We start from the raw sequence: 24,450 nt of genomic DNA on the forward strand, positions 1-24,450 counted from the left end.
AAAGCAGTTATTCAAATATAGAGACAGTAAATTAATTTAATATATCTACAATAAATAATAGAAATATTGAAGATGTAACAAACTAAAACTCAGAAAAATATCAATTGGAGTCACTTAAATTGAAATGATCTGAAATAAGATAATTTAATAATCATTAACATTATTTCACTTATGTCAATCATTACCATTTGAAATATTGTCAACTGATACCATTTAATGTAAATTGTTTCATGTGAATAATTTGGACTTGAAATGACAAATTAACACTTCATGTCAGTTGGTGTTCAAATGATATCTATTAATGTGAAATGAAGTAAATTGATATAAAATGTTCATGTTATCATTTCATAGCCTGAAATATCACTTAAAACAATTCACATTACATCATATCAAATGATATTATTTTAAATACTTTATGAAAAGTTTTTATCAAAATTACAGCACTCTGGTATAAGTCAAGAATAAGCTCATAAGTTTAGATTTGGATTTATGGAAATATCCAGTACAAAAATTATTGGCTAATAACTATATATTAATTTATTTTCATTTATTATTAATAGATATTACTTGAAATATTATCAGTTGATATTATTTAATATAAATTGTTTTGAATAAATATTTCAGACTATGAAATGTCTATGTGGATAATTCAAATTGATTCATGTTCAAATTATATTCATTCTGTAATTCATACTATTCATTCAGAACAGTTTACATTAAAAGATATTGATTTCATTTTACATTAGTTGACATCATTTTAATTATTTCATTTTGAGTTCATCCCAGTTTAAATTGTATCAGTTATGCTATATCACTTAACATTTTAACAACATAATATGAATTAATGATAACAGTAATAAAATCAGCTGATATTTGAGAAGTGATGTTAGCAATTAAATTATGCATAGAATAACAATTATTAATTTTTTGAAATTTTTGTTATACTTTGAATTTATTTGAGATGCAATTGTTAACATTTAAGCTGAATAAAAATACTTGATTTCTGAATAATTAGTATTATATACAGTCGATTCCACTTAATTGGGACACATTTGGACTAATCTATTTTGGCCCAATTAAGCGGCTATCCCAATTAAATGAACTAATAATAAATTCTAAAATATTAAATACAGTTGAGTCCGCATAAGTCGACACCCCAAGGGGAAGTGGAAATATGTTGAGTTATCCGATGTGACGACTAAAGCAAAGTTGAAAAAAAAACTACAAAATTACAATTAGGAAAATACAGTAGTGCTTTATACAGTAGAATAGACTTGCAAAACATTGTGTTCTCCATTTACAATTATTCAGCAGATGATAAACTGAAAAATTCATTTAATGTTGTCTGTTTTGAGCACTTAACTGTCTCGACTTTTTTTTCAACGATCATGAACGCCTTGAAAACATCATCTTCACAATTGCCAATTGTTGGCGAGTAACGTCTATGGATTCTTAATGCTTCTAGTGCATGTGGTTTTGGGGTTAGCTCTTCTAGTGTTTCATTTTCTTCATCTCCAGATTCGTTATTCTTGTCCTGAATTTCTGTGACAATATCGACAACACTCGCTGAGTAACACACCTCCATGCAATTGTCCACTGTGCTGTAGTCGGTTTCATCAACAGAGGCAATTTCTCATAGATCGCGACAACGTCACAGCAATTCATCCAATTGAACGTTCTGTTCTTCACCCTTATCTTCATCTTGAACTGCCACTGTAGAATGAAATCCTGCATGTTTAAAGCAGTTTGCAATGGTTAAGCTTGTTATGTTTTCCCACGCAACCTTCATGTAATGAATTGCATCTAACAGAGAAATGTCAATCAATTTTCCATTTTCTACCACATGAATCAAATCCAAAATAAGCTTCTTCTGATAATGACGTTTGAACGAATAAATAATACCTTGATCCAACAGTTGCACTACAGCAGTGGCATTCGGTGGTAGGGTAAACACATTAAACGCTTGTAGTCCTTCAACTTTTCCATGAGCAAGACAGTTGTCAACGACGAATGCTATGTTCCTTTTTTGCTGAACAAATTGGGAGTCGTATTTGTGAAGAATTTCCTCCCAAATTTTGGAAGTCATCCAACTTTTCGAATTTGCCTTGTACATGATGGGCAAACTCTCCACTCCCTTGAAACATCAGGGCTGTCGAGATTTTCCTATAACTAAGGGCTTCAGCTTTTCAGAGCCATCAGAATTTGCTCCAAGAAGGATTGTAACTCACAGCTTTGATTTGCTTCCTCCTGTGGCAACTCTCGTTTTTAAACATAGCATTTTCTCAGGAGCAATTTGTAGAAAAGTCCAGTTCTAATCAAGATTGAAAATCGTATATTCCGGTTTAACGATTTCTCAATCTCTTGTAAAACTGTCTCTTTCCAAGTTCCAATTGAGGTCATATCGACAGATTCTTTTTCTCCACACAGCTTTTTAAAAGTCACGCCGTGGCAATCTTTAAATCTCTCTAACCATCCATCACTGGCACAATAGTTGGTTTCAACTCCAAGTACCCCAGTGATTTCCATCACCTTTTGTTTCAGTATTGGTCTGGAAACAGGAAGATTCGATGAACGAATTTGCTTTAGCCAATGTACCAGAGCATCTTCGACATCTTTGTACGACGACTCTCTCTGGCGTTTTCGAGATGATGACAACAAAGATCCAAGAAAAAGTTTCTTAATTTCCTCTTTTTTCTTCAGAATTCCCACCAATGTTGTTCTTGGAAGGTTTTTTTGTTTTGCAAATTCGGCTTGCAAAGTTTTCTTACTTTCAAATTCAGACACAAGTTCGTATTTTTCCTTCAGCATAAGCGTTGTTAGCTTTCATACACTCATTTCTAACAGAAATGTGAAACACATGCTAGAAATAACACTTGACGTGAGAAAATGCAAAATCGGATTCTGCTGTGATGTTGATATAGATTGTATATTTTCTTTTTGTTTGTCTGTTATTATTTTATACATAAAAATACATAAAATGTTAAGGCATTTTTATTAATATGTATATATATTAATAATATTAATGTATTATTATATTATTAAATATATTAATTATATATTAATAAATAAATCGGTTCCCCTCCTGAAAAAAAATGAGTTCGCACCACACGTGCGGAGTGAATTCATTTTTTCAGGAGGGGGTGACGACTTATCAGAGTGTGGACAGCAAATGTATGTTGACTTATGCAGTAGTGACGAGTTAAACGGTGTTGAGTAAACCAGAGATTTTTTAACATTAATGCCTATGTAAGTTGGCCAGGACTACAGAAAACTGACTACTGATGGTGTCGAGTTATCCAGGTGACGACTTATGCGGAGTAGACTGTATGTAATATGTAGGTAAATAAATAAGTAGATAAAAAATAATAATTAGGTACCTATTTTAATGCTTTATTAAACCAAAATACAGAAAATATTTGTACTATAAATTTGCCAGACACATGATGATAGATAACTGATTCACATCATGCTAATGTTGCCAAATACAGTATTACTAGTGATTTACACAAGACTTGATCATTCGATTCGTTCCTGATTGAACAATTTTTCCTTTCTCCCTTTTTATTAAGAACATGTTCTAACCAAAAAGGGAAAAAGAAAGGGTTTGTCCATCACCTTACTTAAGCACAGTTTCCTTTACTTGGAGATGGGTCACTTCAGGATGAGCATTATAGAATCCGCCGGCTCCAGATGCTGGTCTCAATGATCGGATGGTTGCTGTTCAAATCTAGACGTAATTATGCACACAATACCTTCCAAGGAAACTCTAGTTGCCTTCCAACTCAGTCAAGAGATCTTGAAAAATTGTCTGGGGATCTTTGTCTCTTCACTTTTAAAGGGATCGTCCAGTCCAATCCAGAGCAGGGTCAGTAGCTCACATTCAGGTCCATCTCAGATGGGATCCCTGTGTGATACATCCTGCTAAGGTGACCCCTCCAGAAAAACCGAACTGCCCAAGTGAAAGACAAAATCGCTTTGTCTCTGCCAATTGTTAGGCCTACACGACATTAGTGTACTGTACATAGTGTCTACATATTTTTAGAAGATCCCTCAAATATATCAAAACTTGCTAAATTCCTTTTCTGCTACTGTCCCAATTAAGTGATTAAATTATGTATTAATTTATTAATTTGGTTTCCATTCTTTGGGATTTGGCCCAATAAAGCGGCTGCCCTGATTAACCAGTGGCCCAATTAAATGGAATTGACTGTATATGCAATGAAATTTTATATAGAAAAATAAAAAATATTACTACAAGGAATACTTTTTCATAACTATGCTAATTAAATATATTTAATAACCTGTTTATTAAGTAGTTGTTAAACTGAGAGATTATACCAAAGATTAAAATCAGTCATTATTATGCTATTTCATATTTTTTCACAAAAACTATTCATTAGACCATATTATTAATTTTTATATTCAAATTTTAGGCACTGTCTGGCAAAGGTAGGCAAGATTCTGAATTAGAAGTAATTACTCATTGTTTAAGTATTGGAAAACTTCCTCCTACTTGGAAAAAATATTCCCCTCCAACTCAAAAATCCTTAGGTGGTTGGATCACACATTTTTGTGAGCGTTATAATCAGTATCAAAAGTGGGTGAGTTTTTTTTTATTTTCATTTTTCTATATTTAAATGTAGTCAGTTCCAGGATTGAGAATATCCTAAAGTCTATAGTATGAGTCTCAACATATGACCCACATAATTTGTTTTCACCAACATAGTTTATCAACAACATCTATGCTAGTTTAAAGCATACAAATTTTAAAAAGTAAATTAGAATTCACAGACTTTGCTGCAAATAATTTCTATAAAAATTTATTTAAAAAAGGGAAGTTTTAAAATTTTTTTTACAAATTTGACCAGAAAAGAATTTTTAAAAGTTGTGAGAAGTTTATACGTGGGATATTTTCTATTTTTATTTCTGTGCGCCTTTATGAAAAAACCTTTTCAAAAATGAAATGTACAAAATCAAAATGTCAAAAATCACTGCCCAGCAAATATCTAAATGAGGTTTTAATATTGAATGCTATCTCCAGTTTTGATATCATTTCTTTTGAAAAAACAGTTACAAATTTCACATTGATTTATGTCTGTTATTAATCAGAAATATAGTCAAAGATAAGGATTATTTTTGTCTTTTGTACCTTGGCCTAGACCACATGTGGCCAACAGTTTTTGCCCCTGGGCCGAATTGAAAAGAAAACTTTTTTCACAGGCCAAATGAAATATTAAAATTAAAAAATGTTAAATGCAAAAACGATTCATTTAAGTAAATAAATGTTTAAATATATTAGTATTATATTTCTAGCAAAGCACACGAATTACTAAGTTAAATTGAATATCACCTTGTATATCTTGAATTACTAACATACATTATTTTATGATAAATATTAATATTTTAAATTTATCATTTTTTTTATTCTGGCACTATCACAAAGACAAGTACAAAAGTTGTAAATCTCTACAATGGAATTTAAAAAAAAAATAAAGTATTGCAAATCCATTCAACCAATTATTGGAAGTTAAGTAGCTAATATTGAAAGATTAATCGCAGGTCGCATAAATTCATTAAGCGGGCCGGATCCGGCCCAGGGGCCATATGTTGGCCATGCCTGGCCTGGACTAATGTTTTTCAGCTGATATGGCTTTTTTCAGAAATCAAGAGTTGGAGACTATAGGATAGTGTATTTATACTTTTATTTGCATAAATTATTGTTGAATCAAAAGTTATAAAAATTATTTTAAAATGTGGACTCTGAACTAGGTTTGAACTCTCATACTGAAATAATTGGAAAAGTTTAAAAGAAATTGAACTTTCACCCAAAGATCACAGAAAATAATGAAATAAAATTTTTTATACTGATAACAATTGTCAAGTAACAGCAATTGGAGATTCTTGTTGTCAAGAGGGAGAACATATTTTACAGATTTAAGGGTGAGTCCCAGAGACAGCGGCGGTCTTAGGGGGTGGCAAGCAGGGCAATTGCCCGGGGCCTTCCGCAACTACCCGAGTAGAAAAAAGTTGTATAAAAAGTAAGATTAACGATATCAAAATTAATTAATTTATCAGTGAATAATAATATTTTTTGTAATTTGACTGTAAAACATATTTGAAAAATTCATTACTATTTGAATCCTGCACCTCGCGCATTAGAAAACCCACTTGAAAGCGTGGCTTTGTTACTTTCATGATTCATCATGTTTACAATTTACACTTGGGGAATCCCTGTGTTTCATTTCGTTCGTCAACTCTTGTCACCTTACACTTATTTTGCTAGCAGCTGTGTGCATTATATAATCGTTTGTATGGCACATATCTTTCAGTAGGTAAATAAACATTAAATGATATTAAGTTTTAGTGAATCTTACATTATTAACAGTACTTATGATAAAGAGTGAATTGTTAAAAAACTGTGTAAAAACTGTTTGTAAATTTTTTCTGAATTAGTTTTGTGTGTGAAACAAGATATATGAAATGAGTTCACGTAATCGTGATGCCGGTAGAAAATTTGAGTTGGATAGTTCAAAAAGGAAACGAGCTATCAAAAGAAAGCAGGTAGAAGAAAATCTACATGGGTCTTTATATAAATATATAAAAAGTGATGGTCAAGAAACCTCTAAAAACCCTTCATTGACTGAAAGTGACATATTATTGCACTATAATCCTAACCCAGCTGAAATTATTCCTTCAACATTGTCATGGGTGCCGCTGCCACCTAATAACAATAGCAAGGATAATGAGTCAATAACATCATTGTCTCTTACACCACTGCCGCAGTCAACACTATCCAACCAAGAATACATATCTGAGCCTATGTCTACATCCACGACTGATGGAATTGAAAATCTGAATCCTCAAAATGGCCCAGGTTTGTGGCCATTAACAATTACTGATGTAGATCAAACTGAGATTGTATCACAAGGTCCAATCCGGTTTAAAGTTGATTTTTTTCCCGTAAATGATAATGGACAGAGATTCAGTGAATATCATTACAGTAAAATATTAGCTAATGGTGAAAAACTTGACAGGCATTGGATGATTTATTCACAAAGGATGCTGTTTACTGCTTTCTGTGTTGAATGTTTGGACTTGAAAAGACAAGAATTGGATCCAGTGAAGGAGTATGTGATTGGAAAAACTTGGGTAATTACCTAAAGTCTTGTGAATCTAGTCGACTGCACAAAGATTGTATGTTGAAATGGTTAAATTTGGAGAATGGGTTAAAAACTGTACCACTATTGACTCTTTAGCCCAAACTCAAATTGATCAAGAAAGGCAGCGTTGGAGAGATATTTTAGAAAGACTACTTGCAATTGTAAATTTTTTAGCATCTCACAATTTGGCCTTCAGAAGTCATAGAGAGAAATTAATATCTGACTTAGATTCAAGTGAGACTAGTGGCAACTTTATAGATTTATTAAAGTTAATAGCCTGATTTGATCCAATGTTGCGACTTCACCTATAACAAGTAACAGACAAGATGATTAATGACCACTATCTCGGAAAAAATATTCAAAATGAGCTTATACAATTAATGGCAAGTCACGTGAAGACTCAAATTGTTGACAAAATAATAAAGAATAAATATTACTCAATTATTCTTGATTGTTTTCATGACATTTCTCATGTTGAGCAACTGTCAATTATTATAAGATTTTTTTAATACAAATACAGCTGACATTGAAGAACATTTTATTGGCTTCTTAGCTGTCAAAAAAGCCATAGCTGAGAGTTTGACTAATTATATAATCACAGAGCTAGAACAGCTGGGTATATCATTGCAAAACTGCAGAGTCCAAGGATATGATAATGGAGCCAATATTCATGGGGAAAAAAGTGATGTCCAGACACGTATACTTGAAATTAATCCACTTGCTTATTTTTTGCCTTGTGGGAGTCACAGTTGGAATCTCATCCTAGGAGATGCAGCATCATCTTGTGTTCAAGCAAAATCTTTTTTTGGTTTGCTACAAAGGCTATATACTCTGTTTGCCGGCTCGAGTCAGAGGTGGGCTATTTTAAAAGCACATGTAAAATCCTTATCGCTAAAACCACTCTTCAAAACTTGATGGGAATCAGGATAGAATCGGTGAAGGCCGTTAAATACCAACAAACCAGCGATATACGTGATGCTTTGAAGGATTTAGCAGAAAATACAACAGATTGTCAGTTGGTTAGTGAATGCCATTCTATAGAAAAGGAAATAACTACCTATGAATTTGTAGTTGTTCTCTTTGTATGGTATGACATTCTTACAAAGATAAATGTTATAAGTAAAATGTGGCAGAGCAAAAAAATGCACCTAGATGCAGCTATATAACACTTAGACGCAGCTATACAACACCTAGATGCATTTACACATTGGCTTGATAATTATCGGGAAAATTGTTTCCAATCATCCTTGGTAACAGCGAGAGAAATAGCTGAGAAAAATGATATTGACAGAAAATTCAAAGTCATGAGAAGAAGATGTAAAAGAATGAGTTTTGATTATGATGGGGAAGATGAAGCTCTTGAATTGCCTGCGGAAGAGATTTTCAAAATAAACTATTTTTATGTCATTGTCAACAATGCACGCACAAGCTGCCAACCTAGATTTGAGGCACTTAAACATCATGAGAACATATTTGGTTTCATGTATAACATGAAAAGATTAAAGGAAATTAGTGATTGTGAACTTTTGAAGCAATGCAGTGACTTGCAAATATCTCTAACAGTAGGAGAAACATCTGATATTGATGGACATGAATTGTATGAAGAACTGAATATGTTTATCTGTGTATATGAAGGAAACAACATTATCTCAGTGCTGAAATATATAATAGGAAAAATTTAACTGAAGTGTTCCCCACTATCGAAGTAGTCCTCAGAATTATTTCCACCACACCTGTAAAGCCCTGATCACACTATGCGATTTCCAGCCGTGCAGTCGACCGCAACTGCAACAAGTGCGAGTCACGCGCGTCTTCTCATGGTCACATGTTGTTCGTTGACGCTGCAACTTGGAACACGTAACCCTATAATAAACCAATAAAATTACAGTAGCTTGTTTTTGTCTACTTTCGTGAGTTTACCGACATTTTATGTTTCACTTCGGACTATTTACGGAATTTTAACCTTTTTTGTTTTTTTTTTTTTTAATGGCAAGCAGTTCCTTTTCTGGAATGAATAAAAGAAAAAAGGCAATAATTTTGTTAGAGCTGGCGAGAATATATGAGGAGAAAAATAAGAGAAAACGTTCATGCTGGGTTAAAACTTGGCGAAATGAAAATCAACAGGCTAAACAATCTTGCTTTCACCAGCTGATGAATGAATTAATGCTTTCGGATGCTGAAGGTTATAGGGGATATATCCGTACGAATACGAATACTTACATATAATTTAGGCAAAACGTTTCGTAGTTTGGCACATCAATTTAGAGTGGCCCATAATTCGATATCAGTTATTATTTCAGAAGTTTTGGATGCTATTTATCAATCTTATAAAAGTGAATATTTGAGGGTAAGTGTTGTTTAGAGGAAAGCTTGAATGATTTAATTCATTTATAATCAACATATTTTTTTCTTTTATATAAGCATTTATTTTATTCAATTGTATATTATTAAAAGTAATCAAACTTTTAAAATAAATTTAACAATAACTTTTATAAACTCAGATTTGATTTATATCAAATATAGCATTTAAATGTACTGAAACTGAGTTAATACAAATGTTATAATCAAGATATGTTGACAAATATACAACACAAAGTATGATGTGGCACGAAGACGTTTTCTGATTGGATGCGCATTTGCAATCGTTGCGAGTAGAACAAACTTTTTGTTTCTAGTTGTGGTTGCAATCGTGCTGGTTTTCAAGGGGGATTACTAGTTAACGGGAACAGCCGTTGCGGTTGCAGTTGCTTGCGCAGCTGGAAATCGCATAGTGTGACCAAGGCTTAACAGTTACGTCTGCAGAAAGGAGTTTTTCAAGGTTAAAAATTATTAAAACATATTTGAGGAATTCGATGACACAAGATCAGCTTTCGGCCTTTGCTATTCTTTCAATTGAAAATGACATAGCTCATTTGTTAGATTATTGTGCTTTAATTAAAGATTTTAGTCTTAGAAAAAGCTGCAAACATCATTTTTAAATCCCTGCGTATATCTTTTAAGGCATTTATGTACCTTAGTTTATCATCATTAATAATTTGTCGTCTCTATGTTTGTTAGCTTTTATAAATCTTCTAATATAATATTTTAAAACTCTAAATTTATTCATTTATAAGTTTTGCATCTCTTGTCAATCATCAGAAATACCTACTTTCAATTCACATACTTTGCACAAAGGGACAAGGGCCTCACAAAGATCTGCCACCCGGAGCCTTGCAATGGTAAAGACCGCCGCTGCCCAGAGACCAGCAAACATCTCCAGTTGGGAGCATAATTTGGCATTGAATTAAATGTCAATACTGACCTTTCCCATGGCCCAGCTTGGTCTCAAATTCACCATAGAAACAGGTGAGACCTATCAGATAGTAAAGAGAGCTAAACAAGACTAATTGGAATGTCTGATCCCGGAACAACCTTTAAAAACCTGAATCTCAAGACATGAGGTTCTTTTGTGAAAATCTGTACTTTCTAAAAGATCCAATCTGTCCTACATGATCCCATTATAAATTCTGTGCTTTCTCAATAGGGTTGCCACATATTGAGATGTAGGATAGGTTGACAACTAAAAGACAAAGGGATTAATAAAAGAAAATTAAGTATATTTTAATAATAAAATTATGATTTATTTCAGATAAATTTAGGTGACAATTAACAATAATTTAATATAAAGCTATATAATTTAGGTAATTATTATCAATAATTGAATATAATGCCATATATACAGATATAGAGATTTAAAAAAAAAAACACTATTCCCTTTGATAGTATCATCTTGCTGAAAGAAAAATAGCCATAGTGTCCTATTGAAGTCAATTGACATCATCAAAATGTTTTGATAAAATAAAAAATTTGACCAAGTATGGTTTATCAGATACTTCACATTCCTAACTAAACAGGAAATTATGTTTTTTTACAAAGAAAATTATATCATGAATGAAAAGGATATTGTTCATTCATTATGTCTGAACTTATATTTTTTATCATTCTTCTCATATTTTAAGAGTTCTAAATCATTCTGTACCTTTTCAAAACTTGTATGCAACCTCATTTATAACTGACACTTATAAGCAATTCTGCTTTGATAAGTTCAATGAAATGCAATGGCAATTACAGTGCTTCTCACCATGGCCAAGAAAAATTCAAAGTATATTGCAACTGCAATATTCTTTGAATTTTGAATGAACCAGAATGAAAGAATAAAAAATGAACCAATAATTAATCAAAACAATCTAGTTTTATGTATTGTCAAAGTAAAATTATTAGCAGACAACTCTCTTGCAAACAATAACAAAGTTTATTAAAGGAGTTAATGAAACAAATAAAGAAAAATTACTTACTTTTAAATGCAAAGTAACTGAATGCACAAAAACAAAAGCAAGAGCAGAGTTTGCTCTCCAGAAAGTTCTGGAATGAAGTTCAGGCTACGATTACAAGGAAGTATTACTCTATTTGAACAGTTTTCTTTTTCTTTTCATGCTTGGCATAGGCTTTTCTTATTGGATGAAGATCCATCTGATAAAATTCACTGGCACTGTTTATTAATGATATGGTATAGTTCTTATACAGTAAAATGCTTAACAAGAAATGCTTTTCAACCTATTAAAAATAAATTATAATAAAATATTGTAATTCAGTTACATAGCTAAGATTTATCATCATGTCTTTAATATTAGTACTCACTATTTTGAAATAACAAAAAATGCAAGCATAAATAAGAAAGTTATTTACACAGGAACATAAACCTTATTATTAAAGATTGATAATGTTCTATCACTAATAATGAATCGGGTTCAACATGCTATTGACTATAAATTTTTTAAAGGTATATTTTCTTAACAAAACTGTTTAAAAAATAACAAATGATGCCTTATAAAATTAGAGATTATTTATTATCAAAATACTACCATACTGGCATAGACATAGAATGCTTCTTCTAGTTTATCATTTTAAAATATTTAAAAGTTGAAAAGTAGAAGTAATCAAACAAAAACATATAATGTTAAAGAATTTAAAAAAAATGAAAATATTCTATTCTATATATTCTGTTAATCTATATTATCTTTTATATTAATGGATGCTTATTTCCAAAACACTTTACACACTCAGATACAGAGATGGGAGATTGGAGAGTAAGGAGTTTGTTCTAATATATAAAAACTTGTGATAATTTTTACTTGGTTGTTTTTTTCAATCTTGATAGTGTTAGTTTAAAAAACAAATGAACTTCTTAGCAAATACTGGAGGAAATATAATTCATCACACAAAACCTTTGAAACTCCAGTGATATGTGTTTACAGAACAGCAAACGTTTTCGACCCCATCCGGGTCTTCCTCAGGCTACAATTATAAGGAATTCAAATACGTGTGAAATGGAACAAGAAACCGAAATGAATGCAATTCAAAATTTAGAACATCAAAGAAAGATTGAAAATGGAACATTATGCTCGTGCTGAAATGACAGTTAAGCACATGTAACATCATGCATATGAAACGGTGAATACACGTGAAATATACCCAATGCAAAATCAGTTATGGGGGTGCACTCCCTTATAACAAAATTTCCATGCGTGAGATATGTTGGCTGCATCCTTAGAGTTGATGCACATGTTATGCAATCCTGCTTTATATATTTCAAGAGTCTCTATGATTCTGAGCTGATCTGTACAGTGTGAGAGTCTGATCAGACGGGCATTTTGTAGATCAGCTATGATTCCCAGTTCCATTAGTTTAAAAAAATGTTTATTAATCCAGAATAATAAGAATTAATCCTGGAATAATAAGGCACTTTTTGTTACTTTTTAAACATATTTTTTTTTGTAATCTTGAGAAACAATATTAAAAAATAATTCATTTATAAATTTTAAAAATTTTATTTGATTTCAGGTTGCTTCTGATGAGCTTACAGTGATGTGGTTATCTGGATTGCATTTCCCAAATTCATATTTAATTTCACTAATTCAAGCAGCATGCCATGAAAACAATTGGTCTCTTGACCAATGCTCTCTTTTTACATCAGTTACAAAATTTACATCAGATACTGAAATAAATGAAAAAATGCCAATAGGTATGATTTACTTAAACTACATATTATATATATGAAGTTAAATACCTTATATCTTGGCAGATAAGATGACCTTCAGATAAGACGAGGTATAAATTTTCGTCAAAGTTTTATAGTTTTAGCATATATGATGACCCCCAAACTATCAACAGCCTATGAATTTAGTTTATATCAGCGAGCATCATCTGAATAATAATACTGTATGGCATATACGGAATTATGTCCTCTTTGTAATTTTTCAAATGAACAAATTTTATTTTCTTGCATCTAGCAGCACTGCCTTGTGATTATTACAAACATTCGCACTAATTCAGGCATTCAGGTAATGACCTTGACTATTGACAAAATTGTTGTATGAGCTATTCTATTTTGTGCACATACCCTACTCTCTACTAGTAAATAATTATGGTTTGTTTTTTTATAATGGTTTTATATAAATTTCAATCTAATTTTTTTTTGTATCTGTCCTATAAGGTGACCCCAGATTTTGGGGGCATTTTTTTAATGATTCAACTATCGTCTAATCTGCCGAGATATACAATATATCATTTTTTAAATACACTGGACAACAAAAAAATAATGCACCATGAAGGACTTGTTGGATTTGAATAAAAATTGGTATGTTGCATCATCATAGCTAGATATGTAAATGATTAGCTTTGGGAACAGATTCTTGTGTCGTATCGCTACCAGAGGGCAGAAAAGTGCTTCCTCTGTCTTTTATAAAGGTGCATGCTGTGATGACTTGTGCATATGTCCTGCACTTATGTTGATGGTTGTGACTTCATTGAGTGACAGACATGCCTCTACGATACATTCAATGGCCTTACACTCAGTTAAGTGAGTTTGAGAAAGGCTCCATCGTTGGATTAAGAGGAGGATGGTCATACTGCCGGATTGGCTGCCATCTGAACCATTCTGACGGAACTGTTAGGATGTGTGATGAGCAATGGGTACGTAGGGGTACACACAAACGACAAATGGGCTCCAGACGCTATCGACAGATCACCAGGAGGGAGAATTGTCTCATTGTACGTCAAGCATGGACAGAGCCTACAGCTTCGTCGTCTACCATTCATGCAGCAGTGGCACCTGTGTTATGAAACCGTGTATCTAGCTGCACCATTTCCAGGCACTTAGTAGAAGGCAGATTGGTCTCCCAACACCCAGTACGTGTTATACCGTTAACAGTCACCCACTGACGCTTCTGTCTGCAGTGGTGTCATGCATGAAAATCATGGGCAGCTACCGACTGACAGTGTATTGGTCTTCAGCAATGAATCCTGCTTTTGTTTGGGGGCTCACAATGGCCATGTGAGGGTATGGTGGCCTGCTGGTCAAGGCATCAACCTGGCCTATACTGTGGAGCAGCACACAGGCCCAACCTCGTGTTATGGTGTGGGAAGTCATAACATACGACAGTAGGACACCTAGTTGTCGCGTGTACTACCCTCACAGTCCAATGATATGTGCAATACATCCTCTGGTCACATGTGTTGCCCCTCATGGCAGGGCTTACGACAGGCATATTCCTGCAGGATAATGCTCAGCCACACACCACAGCGATCTCCCAAGCATGCCTACGTAACATTGCCACACTTCCTTGGCCTGCACGGTCTCCAGATTTATTGTTAATCGAACATGTTTGAGACCACCTGGGATGCCAGCTGCAACAGCCATGGGATCTGATGCATCTTGAGTCCCAGTTGCATCATGCATGGACAGATATGCCGCAGAACATTATACACAACCTTTATGCTTCCATTCCGAGACATATCACAGTTTGTATCCGCACTAGAGGCGGCCCAGCAGGATATTAGCACCTGCACTGTATTGCACATTACTGCACAATAAAGTATGTTTTTGCTTTATGGTTGCAATCATATACCTGTCTAGCTATGATGATGTCACATACCAATTTTTATTCAAATCCAACAAGTCCTTTATGGTGTGTTATTTTTTTTGTCGTCTGGTGTATATTGAAAGTCAAAACAATAATAATTATTATTATATAGTGTTGGTGGATTGTGTCCTATTCAGTTACTATTGAAGCCTAGTGCTATGCTAGATCAAAATCAATGCATAGCTACAGAAAATTGTTGCTATTATTATGTGCTATTCAAGAATAATACACACTGTATATCTTTTTTTTAAAATTTTCCTATACAAGATGTGTTTTTATAATGAAAGCTTGCTGTAGTGTAAGATACTGTATGTGTTGTTGTTAAGGCCTAATGTTTCTAGACATTTGCACAGTTGTCATATTATAAACTTACTAGGGAAAAGTAAATAACAAAAAGTGAAGGTGAAACATTCAAATTTATATAAAACCTTACATGTATGCATCTAAAGTTTTATATAGTAACAAATGGCAAAGGGGTAAAGTTTTATATAAATTTTCAAGAACACTGGTTGAAAATCACTGTGTTAGATTGTTTTGTCTGTGATTATGGCTCTATCATAGTATATTTTGTGTGAATTCTTTTCTCAGATTGTTTGTGGGGTGTATTCATAGTATAGTTGCTGGGTATATGAAAGTCTGATGCATTACTTTTGCTATTTGACTATATTTATATAAGTAATCAGTTTGTGTTAAAAGCTTTCAACCAGATATGGTATACAGTATGATTGTGAAGTCCTGCAGTGGGCAGGGAAATGGAAGGTGCTTCCAGGCACAAAGTAATGATGTTACAGACAGACTGTCTGTCAAAAGAGTTAAAGTAAATTTTGACTGAGCCACTTGAGCATGATCCATTGCAGAGGAACTTTATAATCACACTGTATTACATAGTTTCATGCATGATGTGGCATTTTTTACAGGTGTTGCCTGTGAATGTTATCTTTTAAAATGGATTCCTGAAGCTGTATCTGACTTGGTCTTGTATGGCAATCAATGAACCTTTGTCTCTCCAAAGCAGCAGCAGCTCATGATAAGAACTGAAGAACTGTTGCACCCCTAAAGGAAAAAATCACAAAATAAGGGTCTTGATTATTTTACATGTTAATTATATAAATTACTAGCAGATAGGCCCGGCTTTGCTTGGGCAAAACGTAACGATAGTGAAGATTAAGATTATTCGATTTCCCACGAAAACAAAAAACTGCATCTGTAAATCTTGCATGTCGCTTTCTCTTAACACTTCCATTGTTAACACTTCCCTGTGGGGGAAAGTGTTAACAACCTCTCCCCTGCAGGGGTAATTTTGAAAAATCCCTTCTTAGTGTACATTCTCATGAAGTACCCTATTAAAATGCAATCAAAAATGCAAAAAACTGCATCTGCGCCTGTAAATCTTGCACGTTGCTTTCTCTTAACACTTCCATTGTTGAAGCCTTAATTCTGTCTTTCTCCCCCGGGGGAATTTTGAAAAATGCCTTTTTAGTGTATGTTCTCATGACGTACCCTAACTGTGTACCAAATTTCAACCTTCAACTCCTAACCATTTGGGCTCTGTGCTTATTATCATCATCAACCCGTCTCGATTATATATATAGATTATATTATAAAACCAATAGATTATATACAATTAAAATTAGCTTTAGCATTAATAGAATTATTTTGATTTTGTATAATGTTTTGATGAGTACTTGTATGCCATGTGCAATCCTGCAACAGCACTGTTAAACAGTGCAGTGCCATCTCCCAAGGTTATCTCACATTCTGCCTACTCAGAGAACAGTTCTATTTGTTCGACCATCTTGGAATTCAAAGAAATGCTTGAGCTCAAACTGTGCCATTTAACAGTGTGGCCTATAGTTATGTAAAACAGTTTCAACTCAGTAGTAGCATAACCTGGTTCTCTGGTTACCTTTATTTTACAAAGAAAAAATTAATAAGAACATAAAAAACAAAATTTGAATGTGCACTAATAGAAATGTATATTTTGTCTGTTCTAACATTGTTCCCCCTAATATTATTTTTAATATGAGGCTACTGTTACTTAGCAGCCTCATATTAAAAAGCATGCCAGTACTCCAGAGAAATCCACAAGTCAACTAGCAGTTTGATGCATTCCTGTCAACTTGATTCTGGTTGAGATCATTAGGAATGTCTACTGTGGATCTAAGACTGCTTGATGTGTGTCTAAATTTTCTGTATAAGTTTAATGATGTACTGTTTTTGTCTACAAGAGTTGTATTGCAATAATCATCACAATTTAAGCTGTATGTATTTGTTTATAGTAAAGATTTACTACATCTGTGAGGCCTCATCCTCCTCCTGTAAAAGAAGAGTTGGCCTTTCTACAGATTATAGAGTGTTGTTTGTTGTTCATGTGTTCTTTTGGAGTTTGTGTATGCAAGTCAGAATGAGAATTTAATATCATTTAATTATTAAAGCAAAAATTTTAAGAATGTAGTAAAAAATATATCAATATGTCTACTCTAATAACCTTAAATAGCTTTGCAAGGTATCCTTATACTGTGAGATTGGTGCATATACTAATACAAAAATAGCCTACAAACGTAAACCAGGACGTTTTCACCCTGCTTAGGAATGGGAAGGATCCGGTGGATGTTGAAAAGGCGCCTGGTGTATATAGAATTCCACTCCGAGATGATAGATTCGATAGGGATCTGGTGTATATCGGTTCCACAAAAAGATTCCTCGGGCAACGCATCTGAGAGCATAAAACGGATATCGAGAAGAAAAAGACCAATACTGCCTTAGCTGTATATGCCAGTGAAAACGGCATTACGCCCGAGCTGCAGCAAGTGACCTTGATACAGAGAACCGGGCAGGTACACCACCTTAAGTATTTGGAGGCGCTAGAGATCTTTAAAGCGGATTGCCTGGGCCTTTCTATCAACTTTAAAGATGAAAAGCAACTTTTGAAGGCGTGGCAAGCAATGTATGACCCGGTGTTATAGCTGCCGACGTATGCGCAACAATGTTTGTTTATAGTACACATCTGGAGTGGGGGTTGGAATGCATCCGTAACAGTTTAGAACGTAGGGTCACTCTCTACTCAGATACCACCTGAAGAAGGTCCTAAGGGACCGAAAACGTTTGTGGATAACTATACCTTGCAAAGCTATTTAAGGTTATTAGAGTAGACATATTGGTTATTGCTTCGTTTCTTAAGATGGATTTTAAAAAATATATCTTTATTAATAAAGGTTCTTACATATCTGGATTATATCTTGAGGGTGCATCTTGGAATGAAGATAGTGGATTGCTAGAAAAAGCTAAGTATGGTGAATTAATACAACCAATGCCCATTCTTAAAATAATACCAATTGAAAATCATCGTATTAAAAAACAGGTATTTAGATATTTTGTTATGTTTTAATTTTATTTTAATAATTAATTTTTTACTGAAAAAATTAGCATTTTTATCAACAGTAGTAACACTAGACTCATGACTGTCTTAATGTGGCAGATGGCTGAGCTAGGTTAGAAAAAGCCAGATAACACAGAGAAGCATTAATATAAAGCATTTCCTGTACAGTCAAGTACAGTACATCAGTGCTTCCCATATACAGTTATTTTTCAGCTGTGATTTTTATGGTACATAATGTTATAATACAAAATTTTTTGGCAAAACTAAGCCAACAAGATCTTGCAATTGTAAGGTTTTTCAACCAGGGAAAGGAGAATCAGATAGACTCAAGATGAATGAGTGATGGTGAACATATTGAGATTTGGCACCTTTACAAATGAAACCTGTTTATTTAAAATATAAACTAGCAGCTTACAAAGTCTTTTGGAGAGGTGCTCCTCCTTGGACAATGAACTTAAGAGAGTCCAAAGATTTTATGGTCAGTAGTGTGTCTTTGTTGTTGTGTTAGCAACTTCAGGGTGGAGTCATGGATAAGTCTGGTGGATGAATGATGATGAACGACAGCACAACAAAAACAAGGTTGACAACATTTTGGAGATGACAATGTCATAAGCACTGAGAAAAAAGAAGGCATGGAGTCATCTTGCAAGATTGGGAGAAAGAAATCCACACTTTCTCCTTGAAATTCAGAGTTTTTAAAGAATTTTATTCCTGAATTCCATGCTCTAATTGGTCCCGATTTCCTCTTGTCATTTTCCAATTGGTCTTCTCCTTTGTTTCCAGATGGAAATGAGATTGGATCAGGCCACAAGAAAGATCAATCTTTGGTATTCAACCCAATGCCATGTCTCACCTCTGACTGGAACTTGGAGATGTTGATGGAACTTCAAAACCTGTGCTTGTATTTTAGATTGTTATAATTCCCATTTTGACATCTTTTTAATTGACATCAGGAATTTTAATTATAACATGCAACGTTTTTCTTTTATTAAACTGTGCAGTTTCTCTGATTCAGTTAAATTCTGTCATTTTTATAGAGCATCAGAGTCAGTTCAAACTTGCCAGGCTGACATTGATTTAGATACTAACATGTGTTCAAATCTTACTTGGGTCCTTTCAATATTATTTTTCTCAGTACATTTAACAAGAGGTTTGGACTGGTCTGGAACCTCATACAATTACCTTGACACATTATCCATAGAATAATCATGTTTTACAAAGACATTTGCAATCACATTTTTACACATTATTATTATTTAATAATACTATACTGTAATAGAATACAAAATAATTATAAAAATGTAATTATTTTGTTCTTTTATTTATGTATATAAAAAAATTTTATAACATGGCTGATCAGGCCTGATAATCACAGGCTGAATAATCACTAATGGTAAAATCCAACATAATTACTTTTCTATAATTTTGCCCTCTGAAAAAATTTGTTACATTCTCTCAAATATGTGAGGTTGGCTCCATCAAAACACTGAGGAATTTGCAAATGTCAGCAGACTTATGGCTTTACTGAATGTGAGATGTAAACAAGACTGTAGTGTTTAGACAAAAGGAGGAAGCTCTGTTGTGCTGGACTGCAATGGTGAACCATAATATTGATATATTTGTCAATTGGATTGTAAACTATCAATCTGAGATTGATAATCAGATTCATAGATGTGATTAAAACAATAAATGTAAGATAGAAGATGAACATGGGGAAAATGTTACAAGACAGAGAAGTCAATCCTGGGGAGATTCTAATAAACCTTCAGTGACAAGTCAAAAATCCAAACAAAGATGAGGAAATCTTACTACCTGCATCAAATACAGTTTGAGAAGGTCTCCAAGGTGTGCTGGGAGAAAAACCCTTCTAGAGATTAGCAAAAGTGTGGAGCATACTTGTAGAAAAAGGAAAAACATTTATCATATGTATCCATTTGAATTCCCTATCATTCTAAACTAGAAAGTAGACTAAAATTTTTAGATCATGGCAAAAATTTGGAAAAACTAAAGTTTATGCATATGAAATAAGTATGGTTTATAATGAAAGAATGTATTACATATTTGTTGACAATTATTGGTTAATGTTTGATATGTTGAAATTGTATGAAAAAATGTAAAGTTTAGATCATGCCCATTTAGAGGTTTGTTTTGCACCATATATTATAAGTGTGTGGTTCCAGAGTGAGTCCAAACCTATTGTTAATTGCACAAAAAATATATTTTTAAAGCAAAAAAGAAATTGTATAAATTAAATGCAACATGAAGTGACACAAACAAACAATGTGAGTCCCAATAGATCAATGTCAGACTGGAGAGTTTGAACTTTGACTCTGACACTCGTATAAAAGTTATAGAAGTTAAACCGAGTCGAGAAACTGGGAAGTTTAACAAAAGAAAAATATTGTGTATAGTAATTAAAATTCCAAAATGTCAGAACGTAAACCATAACTATCTATATTATGAGCACAGGTTTTGAAGTTCCACCATCTCCCAATCAGAGTCTAGAGACAATGTCGAGTGACAGATTGGGTGACAAGAAAGGCCAATCTTCAGTATTCATACTGAAGATTGGCCTTTCTTGTCACCCAATCTGTTCTTATTTCCACCTAAAGACAAGGGAGGAGACCAATCGAAAAACAACAAGAGGGAATCAGAACCACTCAGAGTAATCAATTCGGGGATGAAATTCTTTAAATACCAAAAATTTCAAGGACAAAGCATGGATTTCCGTCATTTTTAACATTCCAAAGTGACCCATGCACTCTTCTCTTTGTTCTCTATGTCAATGTCCTCACCATAGTTCCTGACTTCATTTTGTGGTTGACCATTGTCCTATGTCCATCAGACTTATCCATGACACCACCCCAGGGCTGCCAAAGAAACATTGAAAGGACACCTGCAACAGAAAGCTTTAGACATTTTCTGTTTCAAGATTCTTGACCGAGAAGGAGCATCTCCCAACAACTTTGTAATCCGCCAGTTTACAAACTTTAATAAACAGGTTTTAATTGTAATGGTGCTTAAGTCAGTGCGTCTCCACCAACATTCACATACTGTCCTAAACCCCTCGTACATCTTGACCTGAGTCTAACTCTCCTCCTTTCCCGGTTGGCAAAATCCTTACTTAAGGGAGAGTCATAAAAACTTTGTTGTAAAATGGAGTCTAAAGATTTTTTTATTGTAAGAAGAGGTCGCAGATAAAAAATTTGAGAGATTCTGATATAGGAGAACCTAGTTAATATTTCTACGGATAGAGGGTGTAAGTGTAATGGATTGAGATGTAAGGAGCAGATATGATATTTTCTCCCATAAGGTTGACAACCTGCACACACAAGCAAACCAGAAATGCCGGCATTATTTCTCCTGCTTTGAAGATTCATCGATGATTTCGAGTACTTACATTTTTATTTAAAAGTTTGTCATATATTTTTATAACAGCTAAATACCTGTTAATTACTTTCCAAATTACTTTGTGTTTATAATTGAGACGAAAATGATTCCTATTCCGGAGGTATTAATGATGGTGATCTGGTTTCATTCGAACACGGGGCTCTTCTATTTTGCCTTAAAACACTAAAAAATGGAATTTTTAAATTGAAATTGTTACAGTATATAATTTTTTTCGAAGTATCAGTTTCGCTCATATCCAGACAACGCAATTAATTTTAAATTATTGTTTTATAAACTAGAGGCTCTCCAAAAAATGCATAATACAGATATGGATGAATTGGTAATCGTTATGATGCCTTAACAAGGAGAGGGGGTATTTACGAAACGTTAAGTAATGCTAAGATCTCAACCCTTGGATAACAGAATGACTAGGCTTTGCTTTGGAAAGCAAAAGTACTGTTCATGACACTGCTTGTACGTAATTAATTTGTTAAAACGACCCTGTGCTGTGTATTATTCCTTAGTACAATTAAGGGAGGCGATCTAGGATATACTCTACGTAATTCTGAAGATTGATATGTGTGACGTGTTATGGAGCGTTACGAGGATGGGATGGTGGTAGCTGAAAGTATAAAAATAGGGTTATATAACTTATGGATGACCCTATGTATTGATTCCTGAAGATTCTTATAGGCCTAATTATTTAGCTGCATGGAAAACAGATACAATCCACATTAAAATATAAAAGGAATTTAATTCTGACTACATCATATATACATTACCGGGGTGGTTGCTAATTGGGCTACCATTTTCAAATTGCAGACCTACTGTCGCCGGTTGTCTATTGTCTATCCTTAATCTGGAGAATGTTGTTAGATGAAAATCGAGAACAGGTATGGATAGCTTGGAAGCCAGAGGCCCGATTAACTATAAGTTATATGAACTTCCTGTGTGGATCGGAAGTCATGATTTTAAATTAAAATATGATTAAAAAAACTGTAGCTCATATATGTCACAATAATACCGTATTTACTCGCTTATAAGACGATCTTGCATATAGGTCGAGGTGTGACTTTAAAGATAAAAAAAATAAGAAAATTACATTGATTAATACAATTTAATTTTATTTCGTTTTGTCAGAAAATGAAGCAAATAAACGAATCTAACGACGCACAGAAATATACAGTAATATGTAACACGAATTAAACATATGCGAACCATATTAAACGTCATTAAAACAAGATGGCGGTGATAATAGCAATTGTTTTGTACTTAATTCATTGATTAATTTTGAAATTTTCGATAGATAAATTATATTTTTATAATTTAAATAGTACATTTTTTTTGTGTTTCAAACTTTTCATCTTCAGAAATTTGTTCTTTCAATTAGTGGTGAATGTTTTTCGTTAGCAAAAGAGATCAACATGTTAAAATACACTTTCGATTTGCAAATAGGGTCTAAATAAATAAATTTGTCAGAAAAACATCACAGTCAATGCAACATTCGTTCTTTTTACTGCTTTTCATCAACGATTCACATTTTTTTTTTTTTTTTTTTTACTTTTTCTGCCCTATGGACACCAAGGAAGCTTTTTTTTTTTTTTTATCATCAAACTCATCGTGGTTTGGCAAGATCACAACGGGGTGGCTGGTGGAGGTCCGACTTATCCGGAACACGAATTTACATTGCTACTGTACCCGGAGGTATTTTCATTTGTTCATATTTACAAACAACGCCTTCCACGAGTTACCTTATAAACAGAAAATTCGCAAACATCGCGCTTTGCTTTCGGAAAATGTTCAATGCCTGAAACTTCGATAATTATGAAAATTTGAGCATCGTGAAAAAATTTCTATTAAGTTCGTAAAAAAATAAAAGAGTAAGCGTATTGAAATCATATTTACGTAAATAAATACAACTTTGCTTATTTTAGACGTTTATAATTCTTTCGTTTGAGAACCGTTTCTTATAAATACTAAAATATATAGTTTTTAAATTACTGATACTTTATTTTAGTTTTATTTATTCATTCATATTTTTAATTCCGTTTACTATAAAAGAAAAATGAGTCGTAAGGTCCAAACTTTGAGGTCCTATATCTAGAGAAAACGGCCTCGGCGTCAGAGAGACCATCACCATTGTACTCTGGACGCTAAAAATTAGGGATAAAGTCTAAAGGAGGTCGAAAATCTCGGGTCCACTAATCTGGACCGTACTACTTCGGCCCACACTTGTTAACAGGGGCGTAGCTACGGGGGGGCGGGGGCGGCCCGCCCCGGGTGTCACCCGTGTAGGGGTGACACCCGGTAGACCTGTACCTAAAAACCTGGTGCAATGTGTGTTTGCAATGGGGTCAACGGTTCGCCTCCCATGATAGTTTCTTCGTTATGAGGAGACGCCACGAGAGCTCGCACCAGCTGAAAATCTTACTATGATTTATTCTATAAATCTAAACTCATACGTCGCGACATCGCATATTCAATATAGCGTTCAAGTTGCTCGAGTGCAAAGATATTACAATTTAACAATGTTTTATAAAAGAGTTAAAATGGGTGACAC

General features: G+C 33.6%; 1 protein-coding gene across 1 annotated transcript in view; it reads left to right on the top strand.

Moving 5' to 3' along the window:
* Dhc98D (Dynein heavy chain at 89D) overlaps nucleotides 1-18,482 on the top strand; it is a gene marked incomplete at its 3' end in the record, with an annotated part of 149,794 nt that extends 131,312 nt beyond the window's left edge. Inside the window, exons 39-41 of the mRNA XM_067268098.1 lie at nucleotides 4,434-4,601; nucleotides 13,041-13,221; nucleotides 18,337-18,482. Of these exons, the coding sequence (XP_067124199.1) occupies nucleotides 4,434-4,601; nucleotides 13,041-13,221; nucleotides 18,337-18,482 (495 nt within the window). The remainder of the gene's footprint in view (nucleotides 1-4,433; nucleotides 4,602-13,040; nucleotides 13,222-18,336) is intronic.
* Between the last annotated feature and the right edge of the window lie 5,968 nt (nucleotides 18,483-24,450).

Source organism: Centruroides vittatus, unplaced genomic scaffold (genome assembly GCF_030686945.1).
Source record: "Centruroides vittatus isolate TY-2023 unplaced genomic scaffold, ASM3068694v2 contig_3155, whole genome shotgun sequence".
NCBI lineage: Eukaryota > Metazoa > Arthropoda > Arachnida > Scorpiones > Buthidae > Centruroides > Centruroides vittatus.